This window comes from Hesperophylax consimilis, chromosome 27 (genome assembly GCF_061612785.1).
Source record: "Hesperophylax consimilis isolate HC1 chromosome 27, BYU_Hcon_1.0, whole genome shotgun sequence".
Lineage (NCBI taxonomy): Eukaryota > Metazoa > Arthropoda > Insecta > Trichoptera > Limnephilidae > Hesperophylax > Hesperophylax consimilis.
In genome coordinates, this window is record NC_142862.1 from 17,192,333 (window position 1) to 17,216,445 (window position 24,113).

General features: G+C 35.9%; 1 protein-coding gene across 2 annotated transcripts in view; it reads right to left on the minus strand.

The window, feature by feature from the left end:
- Positions 1–1,434: 1,434 nt before the first annotated feature.
- The window catches only part of didum (dilute class unconventional myosin), a 93,613-nt gene continuing 70,934 nt past the window's right edge, over positions 1,435–24,113 (minus strand). For both annotated transcript variants that reach the window (XM_089647897.1, XM_089647898.1), the window contains 9 exons: positions 18,710–18,817; positions 17,893–18,086; positions 16,224–16,373; positions 15,207–15,411; positions 7,921–8,066; positions 5,953–6,200; positions 5,330–5,533; positions 3,189–3,371; positions 1,435–2,749 (listed from right to left, as the gene is read on the minus strand). In XM_089647897.1, the coding sequence (XP_089504023.1) occupies positions 2,627–2,749; positions 3,189–3,371; positions 5,330–5,533; positions 5,953–6,200; positions 7,921–8,066; positions 15,207–15,411; positions 16,224–16,373; positions 17,893–18,086; positions 18,710–18,817 (1,561 nt within the window). In that variant the 3' untranslated portion in view covers positions 1,435–2,626. The remainder of the gene's footprint in view (positions 2,750–3,188; positions 3,372–5,329; positions 5,534–5,952; positions 6,201–7,920; positions 8,067–15,206; positions 15,412–16,223; positions 16,374–17,892; positions 18,087–18,709; positions 18,818–24,113) is intronic.

Below are 24,113 nucleotides of genomic sequence, written 5' to 3' on the forward strand. Positions count from 1 at the left end.
CTGTCTTGTTGAAAGTAAACGTTGTCCAGATCAATACCATCCAATTCCGGCTATAAAAAATCTTTAATCATCTCTCGATAGCGCAATCCATTCACCGTTACTGTTGCTCCAGCCTCATTTTCGAAAAAGTAAGGTCCAATGACTCCGCCGGACCATAAACCGCACCAAACAGTCACACGTTGAGGATAGTGTGGCTTTTCAACAATAACTCTTGGGTTTTCCGAGCCCCAGATGCGACAATTTTGCTTGTTGACGAAGCCACCGAGGTGGAAATGGGCCTCATCACTCAAGATGAATTGCATTTGATTCACTCAAGTGAATTTTAATAATTTCAATGCGTTGTTGAAGCGTGTATCGTTCCATTTATATTAATGGCGTAGTTTCTACTTGTCAAATGTCAAAAAATGAATGCTTCAAAAGTAACATCTACCGAAATAGCGGGCTATTCAAAATAACACATCTTATTGGAAAACCCTGTGTAACTAAAAATATTGGGTGGCCGCGGCTTCCCTGCTCATATAAAAACATTCCACTTTGAATTATTCACAGTCATAACTACAAAAATGTGTGAAATTAGCAGCAGTTCTTGAACATTTCAGAGCATTCATGACATATTCCGAATTTTGTTTAGTTGCAAGATTTAAAGTGGTAAGAACCAACAGAAGAACATTTATAAATCTTAAATACACAAGTCAGTTTAGAGCCCTAGGTGCTCGGTGGTTAGACATGTTGCCGGTTATTGTCTTCACAAAAACATGAATAATTTAAAAAAAAATAATATAATTTAAATAACTCTAAGGATATATTATTATTCTACCTATTATATTATAATATATTTTATTTATACATCTTTTTAGTTACAATGCAAAATAATTTTGCACAAAAATTTATACTTTTAAAAAATACTTTGTGTGTAATGCTAATAATGTGTGCTGGCCACACAATATTTTATTTATAAGCTGATACTGTGAAATTAAAATACTACAATATGGCTAAGACAAAAAAATAGTTAGCATTATTTTACACGGTAAATACTAAAAAAATTACAATAATTGTATATTTTGGAAAAAAAATTGATGGCAGTAAAAATTGATTAGCTAATGGAAAAGAAAAATGATTTAAAATGCACATAGTTATATTATGTCAGGAAAGGTTATAGTAAAACTGAAACATCACTCAGTTTATGAAAACAGGTAACTCAAACAGTGAAAATGATTTAATGGTTGATAAAAAAAATTATGGTCAGTCTTGCTCGGACGCACGTTGTAGGTAACCAACTGGAGAACATTGTCACAATAAATTAATAAAGTGGAAATAATCAACATACTTGTAATAGACATACCACTGAAAGTTCTGATGTGACCACTTCCTCTTTCTCACATAAAACGAATGTAACATAGAGACAGATGACAACGGAGCTCTTAGTGGCTTCAGGAAAGGGAGAATATTTTATGTGGAATCAAAAATGGCTGTAATCCTATTTTATTTTAATAAATTAAAGGCACTACTTTAAAAAAAATCACAAAATCGTTTTTGTAAACGAAAAATATAATTACACAAAGTCTTAAAAAATAAATATTACTCAATAAATATTAAATAATTACTAGGATAGGTTAGTTTGAATTTTTGCTAAGTTAGTTTGTGGAAACCTTGTAGTAAAAGCATCTATTGCTATCAACGATACTAGTTGGAAGAAGTTGATACATGGTATGTTACTCCAGATTTCATTAAGTTAGTTTGGGGAAACCTTGTAGTAAAAGCATCTATTGCTATCAACGATACTAGTTGGAAGAAGTTGATACATGGTATGTTACTCCAGATTTCATTAAGTTAGTTTGGGGAAACCTTGTAGTAAAAGCATCGATTGCTTTCACTAATACTTTTTGGAAGAAGTTAGGTTAGGTTATTCCAGATTCCAATAAGTTAGTTTGGATAAACCTTGTAGCTAAAGCATCTACAGCTTGGCTAGCAGTAGAACTTGCTGGCAAAAGTTGATATATGGTATGTTACTCCAGATCCCATTAAGTTAGTTTGAGGAAACCTTGCAGCTGAAGCAATACTTGTTAGAAGAAGCTGATGTATATATGATAGCTACTCTCTATTGCTTTCAGTGATACTTATTGGAAAACGTTGATACACAGTAATGTTGGGTTATTCCAGTTTCCATTAAATTAGTTTGAAGAGACCTTGTAGCTAAAGCATATTTGCTATCAGATTCTTATTGGAAGATATTGACACATGGAATGTCAGGTTATGGTACTCCAGATTCTATTAAGTTAGTTTGGGAAAATCTCACAGTTAAAGAATCTATAGCAGGCTAGCAGCGATACTCAGTGGAAATATTTGATAAATGGCAATGTTACGTTAGGTTATTCCAGATTCTATTAAGTTAATTTGTAGAAACCTCGCAGCTGATGCAATACTTGTTGGAAGAATTTTATGTATGGTATGTTAAATTAAGTTCATCCAGATTCCATTAAGTTAGTCCGGGGAAACCTCACAGCCAAAGCATCTAGAGCTTGGCTAGCAGCGATACTTGTTATAGGAAGTTGTACATATGTTAGGTAAAGTTACTCTTGATTCTATTAAGTTAGATTGGAGAAACCTGTCGGCGGTGGCAATGTGTCTATAGTTTGGTGAGCAAGTTGGCAAGGTTGAGAGCTTCCGCTAGTTCTACATGCTCCAGACGAATGGTGGAAGGACTGAAAGGGAACTTCACTGGGAAGTTGAACTTGGAGTCCATCATCACCTGGAAAAAAAAACATTTGGATTAATAATAGTTTAGGAGATAAGATAAGAATCTTGCAAGGAAATATTAATCAGATACCAAATTATAGCATTGTTTAACTTCCTTCTATAGAATTATAGAACCAAACCACAATGACGCACAAACAGGACCTAAAGGATTCCAAATTATTTAAATGTGGACTTATTCAAACAATAGAATGCATCTGAAGAAAAATCTTCTTACTCAGTTCCCCGAAGGCATATCTGTGCTGAACCAAGTGACTTCCGATGCCGTCAACTAGCTGGATAACCCCAGCATCCCACTCTAATCTCCACAACTCTTCTCCATCATACGAAGAAGAATATTAGTAGCATTACTGCCAGACTTCGTCCATTAATTTTGTTTGATTTTCACAGTTAAATGGTTATTTCAAATTTCAACGACAATGGGATGAACTCACCTGATCAGAATGTTCATTCTTCTTATCCCTGGTCTGAAGGCAAGCTTGAATCTGCCGTATGAAGTCCTGCGTGATCTTGGGCTCAAACTCCTCGGCAGGAGTGTACAGGTTGAGTATCTTGCAGATCTGCATGGACGTCAGGTCAGGGCACATGTCGCAGGTGGACTGCACATCAGCGGCCGACTGTGGAAGAAGCAATCCATTAGTGACCGACTGACATTAACTTTTAAACATCGACAAAGTGATATGTACATAGAAGTCATGGAATCAATTAGTAAGGCGAGTTCCACAATACCTAGCTCCTGGTGCACTAAATACCGAATGCGAAACAACTGACATTTTTGATGTTGTAATAAAATGAAAGATTCGCAATCAATTAACGTGAAACCTCTATCTATCGTTTTCGAAGGAACCTATTGAAAAAATCGATTAAGGCGATGCCATACGTAGTAATGCAAAATCATGTGTTTTTGGTATGAAAATTTTGTCGCCTAGAAATGTTTCAGATGCTTTAATTAAATACTACGAGTAGAATACATTTTGACCTTTGAAATAATTGAGTATTTTTTATATAAGTCATTTTATAAGCCCAGAAAAAAATAATGTATAGGCCTATTAAAACTGCTTTAAAGTTCAAACGAACCCATTTTCGGTTGTGATTTTATTGTATAATGTGGCAAATTAAGTTATTTATAAAATGAACGGAAAAAAATAAATATTTATGCCTGAACATCCACAAAATAAAATAAAAGGCACTTTTTGGCCATGTTTTTTCCTTGCATAAATCAAAACAGGCGGATGGTGTTAAGCGGGAATTTAAACCTCATCGCCATTTACGTAAGGGTTGTTATTGATAGCGGCTCAATTTAAAATATTACACGACGTAGTGCATCGCCTTAATGTCAGAAAGCAATGGATGCGAAATACAGTAGAACCTCGTTAATTCGAAATCCACGGGACATCAAAAATAAAATTTCGAATTAACAAAATCCAACGTAATTCGAAATTTAATGAAAAAAAAAAAAAAGTCGAAAATCAAGTTCCTCGGCCCCCCCTTCAAATCCGGGTAGTATCTTATGAGTAAATTCGTATTAATACGAATCATTCCCGTGTAAATCGAATTTTCGCAGCTGATTTCTGCCGTGGTCAGCCCTTCAAGTTCAGTTATTCAAAGTAAATTCTTAAGTATACCACACATTTTCGTGTAAATCAAATTTTCTGAATCTTTGAATAGAATAAAGCTAATTTCAAAATGTCATATCACTTAGGTGAGCTACACAGTTGTTGACAAAGAATCACAAATATTGTTGTTTTAAGCCCATTACTGCGTCAAGGTCCCTTAAAAAAAAATGTTCGTAGTCATCCATGCCTTTTTTTTGGGTAATTTTTTGTTTTATTTTTTATGTGACACCTCACAAAAGCGCTCCTGACAGTACAGTGCAAAAGCAGGGGACCTATGTCACCACCCAAACTCGTAATATTTTAAGTATAAAGTTTTCGTATTCTTTAAAGACCTAGGCTTCAGCGATTTGCCAATGACGGGGGGTTCGCCTATGACAGTTTCAGCACTGTTGACGCGTTAACACCGTGGCAGGACTCAGCCTTTAATGTCAATAGTCTGTCTTTCCAGTTTTCTAAGATTTTTCACACAGTAAAAAGATCGCAAGCGCCTGTTTGATTGTCTAACGAAAACTAATGACTAATGTCAAAAATTTCGAATTTTCTGCTCGTTATTTACGAGTATCATTAATCGAAATCAAGCATTTAGCTATGAAATATGGTTTTTAATGTTCATATATAAAAAAATGGTCGGTCGAATAAAATATGTAGTCTAAAACTACGTGCTTTAAATGAGTAATGCGGTAAAACCATTGGTATTTTCTTAAGTCATTCGTGAAAACGATGCAAGAGGAACTATCTATTTTAGGGAGATTTTAGAAATATAATAATATTTAGAAATTAATTCGGGACTGGAAGAAATGATCGATTGAGATTTCACTGTAGGTGACTCTCGAAACAACTTTAGCAGCCGAGTAGTGTTGAGTATAGATTTGCTATAAGGATCTTCTAGATCAGCACAAAAGTCCAGTCTGATGTTTTCCCCAGAATGCAATGAAGCGCTTTGATTGCAGTAAGCGTACCTTGCGCGCCTGCATGAGGTAGACGGCCTGAATGATGGGTTGCAGCGTGGTCAGCACGGAGGCCGCATCGGCTGGCAGTTGCTCCTTGGCCCACACCTCCAGCGAGGACAGATTGTAGCGGATCTGCATGCCCTTGGACCAGCGGCACAGATCCTTCCGCAGTAGTAGCTGGTTCAGGCAGCAGGCACACACAAAGTAGTAGAGCTGTAACAACAACAGAAAAAAATTAGATTCATCTAAATACACAAAGATCAGATGGCATTGTTTTCCACCTCATATCCAGGAATTCTACTGAATTGTCGGGGCAAAGTCAGTGGCAGATCTCGACATGAAATGAATTATTAATTAAATACTCTTAACTGCTCCGAATGCGGTTTGGTGAACTTTGGCAGTTTGAGTTCGGAACAAGGTGCTTGTTTTTCACGTCCGGAGTCGAAAAATATGTGAATGATGTAGATGTGGTTTAGTGAACTATGGCAGTATGAGTTCAGAACAAGGTGCTTGTTTTTCACGCCCATTTTGCTGAAATCTGGCACGTAACTGATTTTGCAAGGGCAATGACGATAAGAAGCTGTTTTTTCCAAAATTATAGTAAAGAGCTTCATCAAAAAATTATCACTCACCTGTCTGAATATCTGCACAATCAAGTCCGGGTCCACCCCGTGATAGTAGAGACTGCTCCGTATGTGCGCCAGCTCTTTAGTGAGATGGTGCGGGGAGCGAGGGGGCAGTGGGGAGGGGGGCGGCGGCCCGTCTTGGGAGGGGGCCCTGCCTCGGGGTGCCCTCCCCGACACGCCTGATATCTCCTCAAACTCGAGTAGCGCGGGGACGATGAGCGGAAGCAGCTGTTGCTCTAGGGAGGTGATTAGACCTGGAATACAAAAATGGATGATTTATAATATCTTTGTTATGTCTTAAGGAAGTTCGCAGCTTTTATACAGGATGCGGAAAAACAGACAGTGAAGTTTTGAAGAGCTATTAAAAAAAATGGCCTAACTTACAGAAATGGGGTTCATTTCATTTTATTCGGTACATCAAGCCGTTTTATGCATAATTCCTGAATATGACATCAAAAAGATGGTGGCCCCAAGCAGCGATACATTGATGAAGAGGATTTCTGAAGTTTTCGGCCGCGTTTTGGCACATCTTGACGGGTATAGCGGCGATTTCCTCCCGGATTCCATCCTTGAGTTCTTCCAAGGTGTGAGGCTGATGTTTAAAAACATTTTCTTTCAGGTAGTCTCACAGGAAGAAGTCGCAAATTGCAGCTGGAAGGCTCGCTGGGTGGAGACGAAAGAATGGCCATTTTCAAGAAACGTGTGGATGGCAAAGTCCCGATGTTGTCCAGATCAAACCATGGTAACAACTGAAAATGACACGACCTTCCTGACCAGATTTCTACCCCCACCACAGGGGATGTACCGGCCCTTCAAAACTGCACTGTCTTGTTTTGCTGCACCCTGTATTATAGGTTGGGCAGTTTGAGTGGACCCAAACAACACAAACTTAGGATTGTGTGTATTGATATTTTTTTTAACCCCTACGGACTGGAGCCCTGCATTTGAGGAATTGTGTGCTTCCATTGTTATAAGTGGAAAAAATTTCTTATACAATGCTGGAGGACTTAGCTGGGTGGGAAACAGATGCATGTCTGTTAATTTATAGATTATTGCAACGGAATATATGCAAGTCTCCCTAAATGTCAAATCAACAAATTACAATCCGTTTTCAACGCCGCGGCAAGGCTTATCACCGGAGTATCTAAATACTCCCACATTTCAGAGCATCTCAAAAATCTGCACTGGCTCAAATGTCCTGAAAGAATCCAGTTCAAGGTATGCTGGATGGTATTTAAGTCACTTAACGGAATGGCTCCGGCTTATTTATCAGAATTGTGTATTCCAGAAGATTCCAACTCCCGACAGTCAACCCTTAGGTCAGCAACGTCATCAGCTATCGGAAGGTTGAAGGAACCAAAGCGCACACCAGATACTAAGTTCGGTGAGCGTGCTTTTGCCGTGTCAGGACCTAAAGCCTGGAATGGACTGCCACATGATTTGAGAATGATCGCAGACTCGACAGAATTTAGGTCTAAACTTAAAACGCACCTTTTCAGACAGTCGTATCCATAATTTCAGAAACCTCCACTTTCACAGTTGACGGCAATTTAAATTAACAAAATGTAAAAAATACTAAAAATAAAATAAAATAAATAAAAATAATAATTAAAAATAAATAAATAAAAATGATAACAACTAACAATTTGTAGGCTTTTAAGACAGTTAAAATACATTTAAATTAAAATAAAAACTATAGCAGACTTAAGATCATGCGACGACCAGTGTTTTTTGATATAGTGTCCTCTGCGTGCAGTTCTATCTTTTATAAGCATAAACTTTTTAATATAAGTGTGTTTGTTGGAAGTGACTTGCCAGGTAAGTATGTTTTGGTATCATTTCTAAATAACAAATGTAGATCCTAGGAAATAAATTGTACAGCGCCCTTGAGGTGATTTTTCACAAAAACGGCGCTCTACAAATTATCCAATTATTATTATTATTATTAATTTCATTTATGTGAGCCTTGCTTACCTTGGTAGATCCATACAGCAATATCAGACAGAACCTGCCGGTACTCTGACAGATCAAAGTTTCTTAGACACTGTTCGTTCTGCGATGGCGTGTTCTCAGACTGGTAGTTGCGGTCGCCGCTGTACTGCTTCAGACAATGCAGCAGCCTGCAAATAATGAATAGTGTTAGACATTGTACTATCAATTTAAAAGAATCAACTTTTAGGAAGACTTAAAATGAAAGACAACCTCTAATAATTGGACGGGAATATCATGATTCGGAAATTGTACCACTTCCCCAAAGAATGAATTGTTTATTTATTTGTCAGAAACCATCAGCTTTTATATAATACAAAGATGTTTATGCACATGAAACTTGCTTAGGAAGTTTTCATGCTTAACCTGTTAACCGGGAATTCCGTTTTGAATTACGCAGCATATAACGGGCGCGAACTCCTTCACTAGGACGTATTCGTACGTCACGCCCGGAGGACGTAATTTCAAATTATTATTTTTTTTCATTTATGCATTATAAAAATGAAAACATCGAATTAAAAAAATAGAAACTTTACAAACAATTAAAAAGATTACAAAAAATATAAAAAAAAGTTATAATTACAGAACAATAAACAAAAACACTCCGATAAAAGAGAAACATTGAGTTTAAAAAATTAAAATATGTAAAAATTAAAAACTCAAATTCCGTGTGATATGCTCGGAAATATACGTCCCGCTCGTTCCAGGGCGAAACATATATTTCAAGGACGTATTCATATGTCCTACCCGTACTCAATACTGTTTGCGTTTGACGTATTTATACGTCCCGCCCGGTTAACAGGTTAAGAAGTATGGTTTTTTCGGTCCCCTGAATTTGAAAAATGGCCCAATTTATCTCACACATAAGGTTTTCCCGTTTAAGAAGTGTTTTTTGTCTATATGGATATATTTTGGATATCAGAAAAATTTTGAGCGTGCAAACTCAGCCATCCTGATAAATCGGCAATTGCCAAGTATTTAATTGAAACCGGCTATACCTTTGAATTTCCTGAGAAGATCCAAAATGCATCAAGCATACCTAATTATGAAGGCGATTGAAATGCAAAAAAAATTACATTAATATTAACCTTTCCTCATCTGTGGTGTGTATTTACTACACATTGCTTCTAATATCTTTAATAACTCTATAAATATAATAAATTCTGGGTTCAGATTTTAGGTATTCCTTCGTTATACATTTATGCACTGAATTAAAAAAATATATTTAACATAGTTTTCAAATTCAATTAAAAATCAGAGATTTTTGTAAGAAATCGGGAACAAATACACCAATACAATCAACCGTGTGCCATTGCTACGCGAAGAGTGTGCGAGTAAATGACACGCTATTGATGTCCCGCTTTACTTCGCTATACGGGCACATGAGAAATCCACTTGTCCCCAGTTCTATTTGCATCGATACCTACAGCCGCATTGTGTAGCTTCGTCTCGTGACCAACTTGTGCAGGGGTACTAAAGTGAATCATTATTTCCGTTCGATAATTAAATTAATAATTTTTGGTAAGTACTTTTTCATTTATTTCCGAATACTGTGTTATACTATTACCTTATATTATAGTATTGAAAAGTGTGTATTACGTAACTATTTATCCGTGCGCTTTCGTCATTTAATCATTGATCTAAGATTTATTTTTGAATATTTATTTCAAATGTTACATTTTTTTTCTTATTCGTTATAATATTCAGTTGAGCAATACTGCGTTTTACATTATTTACAAAAACCCTTCCATTTTCAGGAAGAATAATGACTGACAGAAATTTAACAAAAGAAGAGATAGCGCAAGAACTTGATTATGATAGTGATATTGAGTTTGAAATGAACAATGACATATCAGATACTGAAGATTTGGTTGAACATTTAGAAGAATTGGACTCGGAATCGACTAGTGAAAATGAAGACGAGGGAGAAATACTAGTTTCAAAACATGGAATCAAATGGAGTGTATTACCACCATCATCATCGAGACGTCGGCAATGCAATATTGTCAATGAAACTTCCGGCCTGAAAAATGGTAGTTTATTAGCCAACACAATAAGAGAAATGTTTGCTTTATTTATAAGCGCAGATATGGTGACAGAAATATGCCAAGAAACGAATCGTCAATTGAGGCGTTTACCCGGGAATATGATTGAGCAATTATCCGAAGATGAATTATATGCTTTCATCGGTATAATGCTTGCTTCCGGCAGAAATCGCACCCGAAAACTAAGTTTGAATGAGTTGTGGACAAGTGAAAGTCCATTTTGTCAGCCGTTTTTCACGGCAGCTATGTCTCGAGACAGGTTCATAAATATTTATAGTCAGATCCGTTTTGATAATAGAGATACAAGACGAGAGAGATTTGAAGCTTCTTCAGACAAGCTAGAGCCAATTAAGTCGATTTTCAGTAAATTGGTAGATGCGTGTAAATCAAATTACTCTCCATCGCTTGATATAACCGTGGATGAGCGTTTGGCGGCGTTTAGAGGCAAATGTCCATTTCGGGTATATATGAAGTCAAAGCCAGCCAGGTATGGCATCAAAATATGGATCGCTGCAGATGCTAAAACCGCATATATATGAAACATGCAAATAAACAGCTGTATGATAAATAATAAAAGAGAAATAAATCAAGGCAATCGTGTCGTTATGGAATTGGTGGAACCTCAATATGGCACCAATATAGGCATAACCACAGACAATTTTTTTACGTCAGTACCAAAGGCGGACAATCTTCTGTCCAAAAATCTGACCATAACTGGCACTCTTCGCAAAAATAAGAGGGAAATCCCTAAAGAGTTTTTACCATCAAAAGAAAGGCCATTGTATAGTAGCCAGTTTGGTTTTACATCAAATAAAACACTTGTGTCGTATGTGCGTCAGCAAAATAAAGCAGTTTTGCTACTATCAACTCAATTCCTTGGAAATGAAATAAGCCAAACCGATACAAAAAAAACCGGATATAATTTTACATTACAATAAACCAAGGGTGCCGTTGACACAGGGGACAAAATGACCTCCGAGTATTCGTGTGTAAGGTCGACAAGAAGATGGCCGTTTCGTTTGTTCATGGAAATGTTAGACATTGCTGCACTGAACACATATTTATTATGGATTCAAAAGTATCCGGAGTGGAAAAAAAATAATAGAAGTAAAAGGAAATTATTCATAAGACAGCTAGGTTTAGAGTTGGCTAAGCCCAATGTAATGAAAAGAATGTAATTTAAAGGTCTTTCTGACTATCGTGAATTTTCCTTCTTACGTGCAACATACAAGAAGTTGTCTAATGAATCTCGAAAGATATTTTTCGACAACGTCGAAAGTTCATTGCAAAACAATATCAAAAGTTTTTGGTCATACATATCCTCATTAAAGTCGTCCGACGGATATCCTGCTGCTATGTCCTTTGACGGACCTGAATCTAATAATGCCCAGGAAATCTGTAATATGTTCTCTGAATTCTTCAAGTCAACATTTGAACCCTCCTCCGTCAATGACACAATAGACATTGATCAACTTGAATCAGTTCACGACTCAGGACTTGCACATATTCACACGATTAAACTAACGAAACAAGAAGTGAAATCAAGTTTAAAGTCGCTAGACATAAACAAAGGTGCGGGTCACGATGGAATTTCGGCGTTTTTCCTTAGATCTGCTGCGTCGTCACTGTGTGTGCCGCTTACCATAATATTCAATAAATGTCTGAGTGATGGGGTTTTCCCTGGCAGGTGGAAGCTGGCCTACATCATACCGGTCCACAAGGGTGATTCGCGTCAAAGAGTGGAAAACTACAGGCCAATATCCATTCTCTCAGCGATCCCTAAACTGTTGGAAAGACTTGTCCGGATACTAATATATATCCTCAGCTTGCTGCCAAAATTACAGACCAACAACACGGGTTTGTCAAAGGCAAATCTACCGTGAGTAATCTACTTATTTACTCTAATTTTTTGTTTACTAGCATGGATCGAGGCCATCAGGTAGATGCAATTTACTGCGATTTCAAAAAGGCTTTTGACAAGGTTGATCACCTTATTCTTATCAAAAAATTATGTATAACGGAATTAGGGGAAACTTATTACGTTGGTTCATCTCATATTTAACAAAAAGACAGCAAGCTGTATTGTTACGAGGACATACTTCCGTATGGGAACCAGTTACTTCTGGTGTACCACAGGGATCAATCCTAGGACCGCTTTTATTTATACTTTTTATTAATACAGTTTCTGAATGTTTCATGCATTGTTTATTTCTCTTGTACGCCGATGACATAAAAATATTTGCTATTGTATTTGTGTAATTTAAATGATTGTCTGCTCATCCAACGAGACTTAGTATGGTTCGAAGCGTTTTGCAATGAAAACAAAATTTACCTAAGTTACAATAAATGTAAACAAATAAGCTTCACTAAAAATCATAACGCTATTATACACAATTATTATATAGGCAACTATTCACTAGATCGTGTATACTGTATAAGGGATCTTGGCGTACTTTTTGATTCAAAACTTCATTTCGATGCGCACATTAAAAACATTGTGAATAAAGCTTACTGCATGCTAGGCTTTGTTATCAGAAACAGCCGCGTATTTCGAAAGCCTGAAACCTACCTTCTGCTTTACTATACGCTGGTCCGTTCTCAACTTGAATACTGCACCTCCATATGGACTCCACTTTACGATATCTATAAAGAAAATATTGAAAGTATCCAGAAGAAATTTCTGCGTTACCTCAACCACAGAATGAGCGCACCTAAACGGGGATACACAAATATGCTCTCGAAATATAACGTCTCCACTCTTACTAACCGGCGAACTTACCTTGACCTAATGACCTTGTACAAAATCTGTAACAACTTTATCGACTGTCCTGGCTTACTCAATCTAATAAACTTTAAAATACCACCCAGAACGACGAGGCTTAACGACTTATTCCATATTAGCCGGACGCGCACAAATGCTGGTGTCAGAGATCCAATCAGAAGAATGTGCGAATTGTATAATAAAAACCAAAACCTGAAGGATTCCGACATATTTTTTGATACATATAGTACTTTTGGCAGGAAATTGAAGTCTGTTTTACTATAAAAAAAGAAAATGTGTACTTACTTCATTCACTATACTCTTTAAGTACTTTTTATGATCTATCTCTAAACTTGTTTTCAAAATATGTGTACACTTTTATTTGATACTCAGCATTATCTATATACAAAATTTTTACCTTATTTTCATGTAAAAAAATATTTAAAATTGCTATCTACCAGTCAATCAGTGAGAAATAGTTAGGATGCAGGCGAATTCTCAAGTTATTGTTTTACAAAATTATCTTTTAATTACTGTCTGTATCTGTGTTTTCTCCTTAAATAAATAAATAAAATAAATAAATAAAAGAAAAAACAGCACGGTCAAATTTCACAAACAACACCAAGATGCTTTCGAGACAGTTTTGTCATATTATCAAGAAACACCACCCGCAACTGCTGTTACGAATGATATTACGAGTGATTCAAGAAATGTACTAGTGTCCCGAGCACCGTCAAAAACTTGCAGATTTTGCCCATACAACACAAAAAAAAGAAGCACCATAGTTTGTCATATTTGTCAAAAATCTGTATGCAAAAGCCACAGAAAAGAAAAAAAAAATATTTCCTGCCACAATTGCGATGCAATTTAGATTAACAATTTTATATATTTGGTTTAAAATTTTTATTATTTTTAATTTCGCTGTATTGTTTTGTTCTTACATAATTTTGCTGTTATATTTAAATATAATGCATGTGGAATTTTTAATGTTTAGTTTCTCAATATAATATTTCTTTTTACACATTTGTTTATTTCATTAAAAAAAATTTTTTAGTTTGAAACCCCTGCAAGACTGGCAGCGTAAACACGCAAAGCTGTGTGCGTATAGTCCAGCGCCCATCAGCGGAATCAGCCGCCATTCGGTCACGGACCGTCGTTAGATAAGGACTCTTCGCACCGTTTTTTAGCATCTGCCGATGGTTTTTTCATGTTTTCAGCTATTAAATTACAATTATTATCAGTTTTGACATAAAATATAATAAACATAAGCGATTGGCTATGAATATTCATATTTTTCCGATTTAAAATCGCTTATTTTAAGATGTGTATTGACTACACAGCACCGGAACGCGTGTATTTTTTTAGCACAGTAAGGGAAAGGTTAATTAAGACGACGAGACTAATCTTAATAGTTCTTGGTATCCGGTAATAGACAGCAATACCAAAACCAAACGCCGTAAACCACTGTAAATTAAGTAATTATACTGAAATACCAGATCGTACATGATTGGAGCGCGCAACACCGTATCGCATTTACATATATAAGCACACACTTTGTAGCAGTTCAATCTTGCCCCGCTACAGAGATTATAACACTGGTCAGTACCTGGCACTGGTGGATGTTGTGGCTGTTGACATGCCGTATGGCAACTTCGAGAGAGAGCTCGAGACTGGATTGCGGAACCACGAGCGCCGCCATCTTCAGTATTCTACGGGCTGCCAGTTGGGGACGTTGTGTCTACAGGAAGACACGAGCGAGCACGCGAGTCGACATATTTTACGTGCGGCAATGAAGGCCGTGAGCTGTTAGATTCTCTTCCTTGGTCATCGTTTGCTCTGTTTATAAATTTAATTACGCGGATGCATTTAATTTGGCACCCTACTCACGATAATTCAGGTCAGATAATTTTGTCTCCACACTAATGTCACACTTTCAATGTAATTTTAAATTCCACCGTGCGTTCAGTTCTTCGAACTGGCCGTTCACCCCTGAGATATTATAATATTGTTGAATAGAGTCTCTTGCTCTGGCTTTTGTACGAAATAGTAATATATAAATGTTGTAATTTTATCTCTTTATTAATTACATTTGTAACTTCCCGATGTTGGTTCCCGTGCACATTAATCAGAAGGCAACCCAACGTGGTTTACTGTTTATTTTAATTATTATAACATTGGTTAAAACATACCGTTACAACTTCACCACTTCGATTACACAATTACCCGGATGATGGACACCATAATGGTGTACGTAACGTTGGCTAAAGAAGGAGGTAGCGCAACACGGCATAATATGAACGATAATATGAACCTTTTGTATTGTGAAAAAATAACTTTAGGTTAAGTTAGGTTAGATTTGTTTTTTTTTTCCTTCAATTACCTTCAATATCCGTGTTGTCATTATTCTGTACCGTACATAACAAATGCAAACATTCATACCACAGAAAAACAACAAAAACACGTACCGCAGAGTGTTTGCCAGCCACATGATGGATACGTCCATCTTGTCGCCCCGCCTCTTGACCACCTTCTTGACGCCGTTGATGAAGACGCGCAGCAGCACGCGTACCTTGTCATCGTCGTTCACGTAGTCCGTGTATCGGATGCACATAAAGAGTACATACGCCGGCAGTCCCGGTAGAAGAGTGACAGCGGTGCGGGGAGAGAGTTCTACAACAAAAATGTTGTTAGCAACGTAAATAGTGTATTAGTACATACCAGAAAGATTTTAACTTATCAGGCCTTTGACATATTTTGATAGAAGGTCGGAGTATCTTTGCTCTGCAATAAAATCCAAATAAATGGAATATTTCTAAACATATCCGAAAACTAAAAACTGCTTTAAAAGGTGATAAAATATGCTATAAAATTTTATTATTGTAAATAAAAATATCATTTTTGATACATTAAAATTTATAAACCTAACATTAAAAATGGTTCACCTTGCTTTTTTTGTAACAAAAATTACTGATAAAGAAAACAAATATAAAAACACAAGCAATTTATTAGACAAGTGTATTTTACAAATGTTACTCTCACCTCACTTTTTTTGCCGCTTCATATAAAAATATAATTAATAAAAAATTCTCAGGGTTTCATAATTTATTTTCAAATTGCGTTCGGAACCTTTGGTTTCATTAAGGAGCAAATTTTAATTCTTCTGTGGTTAACTTCTATATTTCAATCTAAAGAATGTTGTTTTCTCTTTCTAACACCTTTTAGATCATATTTCTCACCATGAGAGTAAGGGAGATAAAACAATTTATATGAGACCGTATGAGTTGTTCCCAAAAGCTAACAGATTAGCATGAAAGGTTAACTCATTTTGTTTGAGACCGCCATCTTTAAATTAATTGTTTGTGGTACTACACAAAAGTCCAAATACTGCGAAACAATAATTACTCACAAATAACATGGTAAAAAGGAAAACACCAGTTTTCTGTTAAGAAACTGCTTGACTTCAATAAGTAAAGTATTCTTACCGGACACAAGTCTTTGCACGATGGTGTTCTCAGTTCCCGCCTTGTACTCAAACATGCCCATGAAGTCACGGTCTTTCTTCTTCACCACAGGCAGTAGACTCGTATCACGGTCTTTCGCAACTATCATTGAAGATGTATCCTTGGCCGTGGCTGAAACAAAAAAACATAATAATTATTAATAATGTCTGATACAACAGTTATTACGTCGCTTTAGTTCGTTTTTGTCCAACAGACCATTTTTGGAGAAATTGAGTTAAGTACGCAGTTGTTCTCAGAAAGCATTTATTTATACGACACAAGTGAAATTTAAAAAAAATATATATTTTTAATGTGTTTTCAAGACGCAGTTTGTCTTAAGTCCACCAAAATTAAACAACATTCCGAGCGTGTTTATCCAACACTTTGTCCTACATCCAAATTAAAAATGTGTTTTCTGCGTGTTTTTAAACATTTGGAACAAATTTTACTTAACCCTAGATAACTAATCGCTCGTCGAGGCGACGACGCGCTACTCGGCGAAATTTGAAATCACCTACTTCCTCCCGCTTCCCGACCTTGACTCTTTCATTACCTTCCTAATTTGAGTAAACAGTGCAGCACGTGACGCGATTGCGGCCACACGCAAACTAGGACGTGGCCTATGACCATCTCGTCGTCCGCTGGACGAAAGTTTAGTTACAACAACAATTTTTATTTTTAAGGTACATACATTCATATATTTATTGTTAATGTTGGCAAATCTTCTACAATAGAAGCTCCGGTTCCATCTACGTCAAACGTGCATAAAATTAGCTACCTGTGTCCATCCAAGGCTCGGAGGATGACCAAACACCGTTGCACCAGATGTAGAAAGGCTATTTGTGGTCCACATAATGTTGACATGCGTGGTCACTGTGTAGACTGATATTTTGATATTAATTTGTTCATTATAAACCTTACTTTTGTGCCATGTAACAAGTTCCTATGTTAATTAAATATTTTTGATTTATTTCTAGTGTTTTATTGCGTAGTCCACACGACGAAAGTGTAGTTACAATGAAACGATGAAAACAGTTTAGTTATCTAGGGTTAAAAATAATAATTTCTATCACTTTAAACCATTTTAGTAAGCTTAGAATGAGCTAATTTCATTGTATATGCGTTTTTCGTAAAAAAAACTTTGAATAGCTATCTCTCCCGACTTATGTTTTGGTCTGTTGGATAAAAACGAACTAGAGCGACGATTAAGACATTTTTTTATCAAAAATAGGTACACCTTTTCTGATTTATGATTTCATAAATTTTTTATGTAGCAACAATGGCTTAAATTTTATTGTGTCGCAATGATATAACAACCAACTACGATGGCAAACAATTTGAAATGTCGAGTAAATGCAAGAGAAATAATAACTTGCAAAGGTTTTTATATAGGCTTTAACACTTCAAAGTCAATAAGTAAAAATGTAGAAAATAAGAATCATAGACAATGAAAGATAAAAGGCAATAATTGAATGAAGTTTAAGTAAATGAATTACAAAAGGAAAACATATTAATTAACGCATAAAAATGCGACTGATTCGCTTTTCTGCAATTTCGTGCTCCTGGTAGATGCAATGTTTTTAATGGAAGAAGATTCGAGCGCGAGGAGACCAAATCTAAAAAATAATTAAATTTACAAAAGTATATTTACCATCATTGCCATCTTCGAGGGTCAGGTTCAGCCCCTGCAGTCGTCGCCTATAGCCTTCGCATCGCTCCTCTAGCGCATCGCATCGCTCCTGTAATGCTTCCAAGCGTTCCTGCAGTAACAGATTGTGCGCTGCAAGTCTCGCCACCTCTTGCTGCATGAACTGGTCGCCACCCGCTCCACCCGATGACAACATCCTGAAAAACAATACAAGTTTTACTACATAACCTAACTTTAACTCCAATCCAGGGAATTAAAATACAACATCGACATAGTAAAAAAAGTTTCTAATTTTTAAAAAAATATTTTTTTATATGAAACCGCATTAGAGTCCCAACTGCTTCCAACCATCTGGAGCCAGTGAGATTATGGCATTCACAATTGGGGTATGTCATGAGGCTGAAAGAAGCGGGGAGGGGAAGGAGATGGGGAAGAGGAAGGTGGGAAAATTACATGGCTATTCAGATCCGGTCACCAAACACGGCCAAAGCCATTTCAAGCTATGTTTCAATTCTGTTTCAAATTCAATTTCAAAATCAATAATATATTGTTGATTAGTCGACATGAGTGAGCATGACAACTATAACTGACAGTTGACATTGACTAGACAATCTGGTCCACGTGCACAGATGTATTATACAGGATGTCTGTGGTAAAGTGCCCTAACTTCGGAAGGTGATTCTATATGATGGTAGAAGTAAAAAAGATAAATAACTTTTAGAAGAATTTTTGTCCATAATTCATCTTCAAACCTAAAATGCTTGAATTTCGAAAAACTAATTTATCAAAAAAAAATGAATAAGGATGTGATGGCACTGACTTGTGTTGGCGCTCATTGTCTTCGCATAGGCGCTCACACTCGGCCGCCAGCTCTGTGACGGTGTCTCCGTGGCGTTGTCGCTCCACAAGCAATTCCTCTTCAAGTTGCCTGGAACACGAGTAACGAAAATTACAATATTGCACAAAAAAATAAACAAAATGAGGAGGATCAATTATTAACAAACTACCTAAACTAGAAAACGAAAAATACAGTGAAACATATTGATATGTTTATGAAAAATGGTATAACAAAGTCGCCCCACTCCCAAGGGTAATTTAGGTATAACAAAGTCGCCCCACTCCCAAGGGTAATTTAGGTATAACAAAGTCGCCCCACTCCCAAGGGTAATTTAGGTATAACAAAGTCGCCCCACTCCCAAGGGTAATTTAGGTATAACAAAGTCGCCTCACTCCCAAGGGTAATTTAGGTATAACAAAGTCGCCCCATTCCCAAGGGTAATTTAGGTATAACAAAGTCGCCCCACTCCCAAGGGTAATTTAGGTATAACAAAGTCACCCCACTCCCAAGGGTAATTTAGGTATAACAAAGTCGCCCCACTCCCAAGGGTAATTTAGGTATAACAAAGTCGCCCCACTCCCAAGGGTAATTTAGGTATAACAAAGTCGCCCCACTCCCAAGGGTAATTTAGGTATAACAAAGTCGCCTCACTCCCAAGGGTAATTTAGGTATAACAAAGTCGCCCCATTCCCAAGGGTAATTTAGGTATAACAAAGTCGCCCCACTCCCAAGGGTAATTTAGGTATAACAAAGTCGCCCCACTCCCAAGGGTAATTTAGGTATAACAAAGTCGCCCCACTCCCAAGGGTAATTTAGGTATAACAAAGTCGCCCCACTCCCAAGGGTAATTTAGGTATAACAAAGTCGCCCCATTCTATTGTTTATTTATTGTTTGTTTGTAAATATTACATAATACAATTAATGAACTTAAAATGTCCAACTAGGCGATTGCCCGTTTTAGGACATTCCAATATGATAATGTTTTTACATGTAAATTATGGTACATTATAGTGTTGACTATTCTGTTGTTAAAAAAAATACATATGTATATTCATATTCTAGAATACTTCCAGTTATATCACGACATATTTTACTATTGTTTAGCTGACATAATAACTGAATTAACATAACATATCGTCGACGGCAATCCATCACCGCGTATGTAACATCACCGCGTAAGTCATCCTGAAATGCCATTCGACGGCGGTCATAAACCTACATCGTTGGGATTATTATAGGAATTTTTCAATGTAAGGAAATAGTCCTACAACGAAAATAGTATCACCGCGCATCTCATTTGCCTTCCGTTTGGGTAAAATCATCGCCTATCTCAGTCGTTGACCAACCGTCATTGCCGCAGCACGTTATTTCGCTGATTACAACAGTTTTTTTAAAATTTATGTGTTTTCTGTTCATCGGATGTCTTACAAAAGGTATGTATTATGAGACTAAGTAATTATATATTGCAAACATTGTTTTGTGCACACGGTAGACGTTATTATAAATCATTATGAACTTACGCGTTGATACACTTCGCAATGGTTCATTTCATTGTATCGGAAAACGTGAGATACGCGCTGATTCATTCTTTTTTGATTTGCCGTTTTTAATTTTTGTGACTTTACTATTAATTATATATTATACTTTACTAATAGTATTTAGCGAAACAAATATATTAATTTTTAATTTATTTTTTATTTCAGTAACAAAATGTTCGATTCTAGCGATGATGAGTTATTTGTTGATGCCATGTGCAAAGAACTCGGAATAAATACATTATCTGACAATCAGGGCATTGGAAAAAAAGTTGGTGAATGTTCTACAAATGAAAATATAGAAAACATTGATATAAATAATTTGGAATTTTCTATCGTTGATTATTCCCAAAATCAGCCACCAACAACAGAAGACAGTGCGGAGTTGATCTCGATGGTATCTCCTGAATACATATGCCAAGATATTCATAGCATTAATAATAATTCAACATCTTTTGTTATAATAAATAATGAAAAGATTATAGTTGATTCAACTTCAATTGAAATGCAGGTGGTGGATTACAGTACTCCTACACCGGGTACTATATTATCTCCTTCGGAAATAATAGCATCCCCATCAAATCGGCCGAGTGATGGCGACATACACGCAGATTCATCAAGATTATTAAACAAGAAATTGAGGATGCAAGGGAAAGATTATTTAGGCTACAGAAGAAGTTTACTGCAAGATGGGAAATTCAACATGGTACACGATGTGCCTAAAGAAGCTCGTCAAATGGGTCCAGCTTGCAAATCCAAAATGTGCATTCGATCAAAACTACGAAACTGTCCCAAACTTAACCAAGGTTCTAGAGAATCTATTTTCCAAATGTTTTGGTCAAAACTAAATTGGGATCAGAGAAAACAATTTGTTGCATCTAATGTAATGAAAAAAGAACCCAAACAAAGAAGATCGGAAACAAGTGCTTCTCGTAGACAAGGCACGTTGGTGTATTTTTTGCCCATTGAAAATATTACAGCCCAAGTTTGCAAAATGTCGTTTTTGAATACCCTGGGGATTAAGGAATGGACCGTGAGGTATTGGGCAGAAAAATCAGAATCTGCAATGATTCCGATGTCATCCATGACGAATCAGAACAGGCGACCAACAACAGGAGAAAATTCTAAAAAAATGTTATTACTGAAGTTTTTTCACGATCTTCCAAAACTCGAATCGCACTATTGTCGTAAATCTACAAAAAAGCTGTACTTAGAACCAATAATCAAAAGCTTGGCTCAACTGCATGATATTTATTTAGATTATTGTAAGGAAAATGTAGGAAGTCCCATGAGTCGCAGAACTTTCGAAAATGTGTTTAAAAAAGAAAACATGAGTATTTTTATGCCCAAAAAAGATCGGTGTGACACATATTGTGGTCACGACGTTGGGAATATTAGCGATGAGGTTTGGAAAAGACACATCGTACGTAAAAATAAGGCACAAGAAGAAAAAGTTAAAGATAAACAGCTGGCAAAGGAAGGAAAGTGCCACGTTTTCACTCACGATTTGCAAGCAGTCAAATTGGCGCCAAATTTAAACGCAAGTGCAATTTATTACAAGACGAAATTATGTGTGCATAATTTTACAGTCTTTAATTTGGCAAGTAAGGCTGTAATGACATATTGGTTTGACGAAACCCACGCCGGACTGGAGGCATCTGTATTCACCTCCTGCATTATTGATTACATTGTAGGAGAATTAAACAAAGCCCCTGCTCGTCCAGTTATAATTTATAGCGATGGATGCGGCTATCAAAATAGGAATATCATCCTCAGTAATGCTTTGCTTCGTCTCTCCATGAAATTCAACATCATCATTACACAAAAATTCTTAGAGAAAGGACATACCTACATGGAATGTGATTCAGTACATAGTAGAATCGAAAATAAATTAAAAAAACAAGAAATATACCTACCAAGTCAGTATGCTCAAGTCACTAAACTGGCTCGAAAACCTCCTAATAAGCCATACGACGTTCAAATACTGACATTCGAATTCTTTTTGAATTATGCACAAAAAAATACTTTTTTATACGATTCAATCAGGCCAGGCAGAATAGTTAGTGATCAAACTGTTAATAACCTACGTGTGTTACAATACTCACCAGATGGGATAATTCATTTTAAAACAAACTTCCAAGACGATTTTGCCGAATTGCCACGACGACCAAAATTGTCGAATAATAAAAATTATAATGATAATATTCCAAAACTTTACAAAGATAGAATTAAAATAAAAGAATCCAAGTGGAAACATTTACAGGAACTGAAATCTGTAATACCGCAAGATTGTCATAGTTATTATGATTCATTACTATATCAATAATTTTTTTTTTATATTTTTAAAATTACACGAGGTACCTACAATGTAAGTTTATTTTTTTTTAATAAAAAAATTGATGAGCTTAATTTTTACGTTGATGATTGTCGGTGTCATTGAGTAACTAATAATTTTGTGTATTTTTATGATAAGGTACCTATCTACTATTTTATTTGTCTAAATAATGTCATGTAACATAATATTACTTTGTTGTAAAATATTATTATTATTAAAAATAAAAAAATAACATTTGTTTCCACGTTCCCGTGTTTTAAAACTATAATGATATTATATACCTAACTCCCAACAAGAATAAATTTCCGCGTAAGTCTAAACTTTTGCCGTATTTTACTGAACATCACCGCTTAAGTCATTTATTATTTTATTTTCGGTTAAAAACGTATATGTTTTTAAATACATAATTGTAAAGAAAATTGAACATGAAAAATAAAATGATTTGCCGCGATTTCGATGTAAATATATTAAGAAAAGTTGTTTTATGTCTCTCCTGAAAAGTGGCCAAATATGATTTACGCGGTGATGGATTGCCGTCGACGATATGCTGAATTAATAGATAAAAACAAGAAAATGAATTTGAAAATGAAACTGAATTGAAGAAATTCTGTTGGTAAAGTAATACAAATGTATATTCATTTTTTTTTTACTATTGTTTAGCTGATATAATAAACTAAAGAAATATTAATATATAAAACAAGGAAATGAAAAATAACAAAAAATAAAAAATGAAAGTAAAGAAGGAACTTTTCCTTTAAGGAAAAATATCACGAAGAATTGAACAATTTTCGAACTTTCTTTATGTAAAAATACAGTTCCTGTAATGCTAATATAATACCAATATAAGTTAAAATGTAAAGAAGAATGTAAAGAAAAACAAAATTTACAATTTAATTACTGTTTTTTAGCATATTCTCGCATTCAACTCTCCCCAAGACCAGAAGCCAATTGTTTACCTGCATACGCAGAATATTAGTACTCTTTGCCTTCCATGCATCAGGTATGAGATTGAGCAGTTTAGGGCCTAAGTATGAGAATTGTCTCTGTGCTAAAGATGAGGAAGTGGAGGGCGGAACTGTTGGGTTTTTTTTTGCATGTCTTGTATTATGACAGTGGTTTACGGAAGCTAAGTAGTGCCTCTGTTTTTGAGTATGTAAAATGATTTTCCTCATGTATAATTGTCTTACATCAAGAACACGAAACTCTGCGAACAATGAATCGCTGGGGTACCTGAAAGGTTTTTTCAGTATGACTCTTATAAGCGATTTCTGGGATTTAGCTAAGGGATCGAGTATGGTTTTAGCACAACCTCCCCAACCTAAGGAAGCATAGTCTAGTATGGAATTGCACATTGCAAAGTAAATTCGTTTCAAATCATTTAGACATAGAATATTTCTTATTGCTATAAACAGATGTGTAAGTTTCCTGACCTTTGTGGAAGTAAAGGCTATGTGTTTGTCCCATCTCAGAAATTTATCAATGATAATTCCTAGGTATCTTATATTGTCCACACATT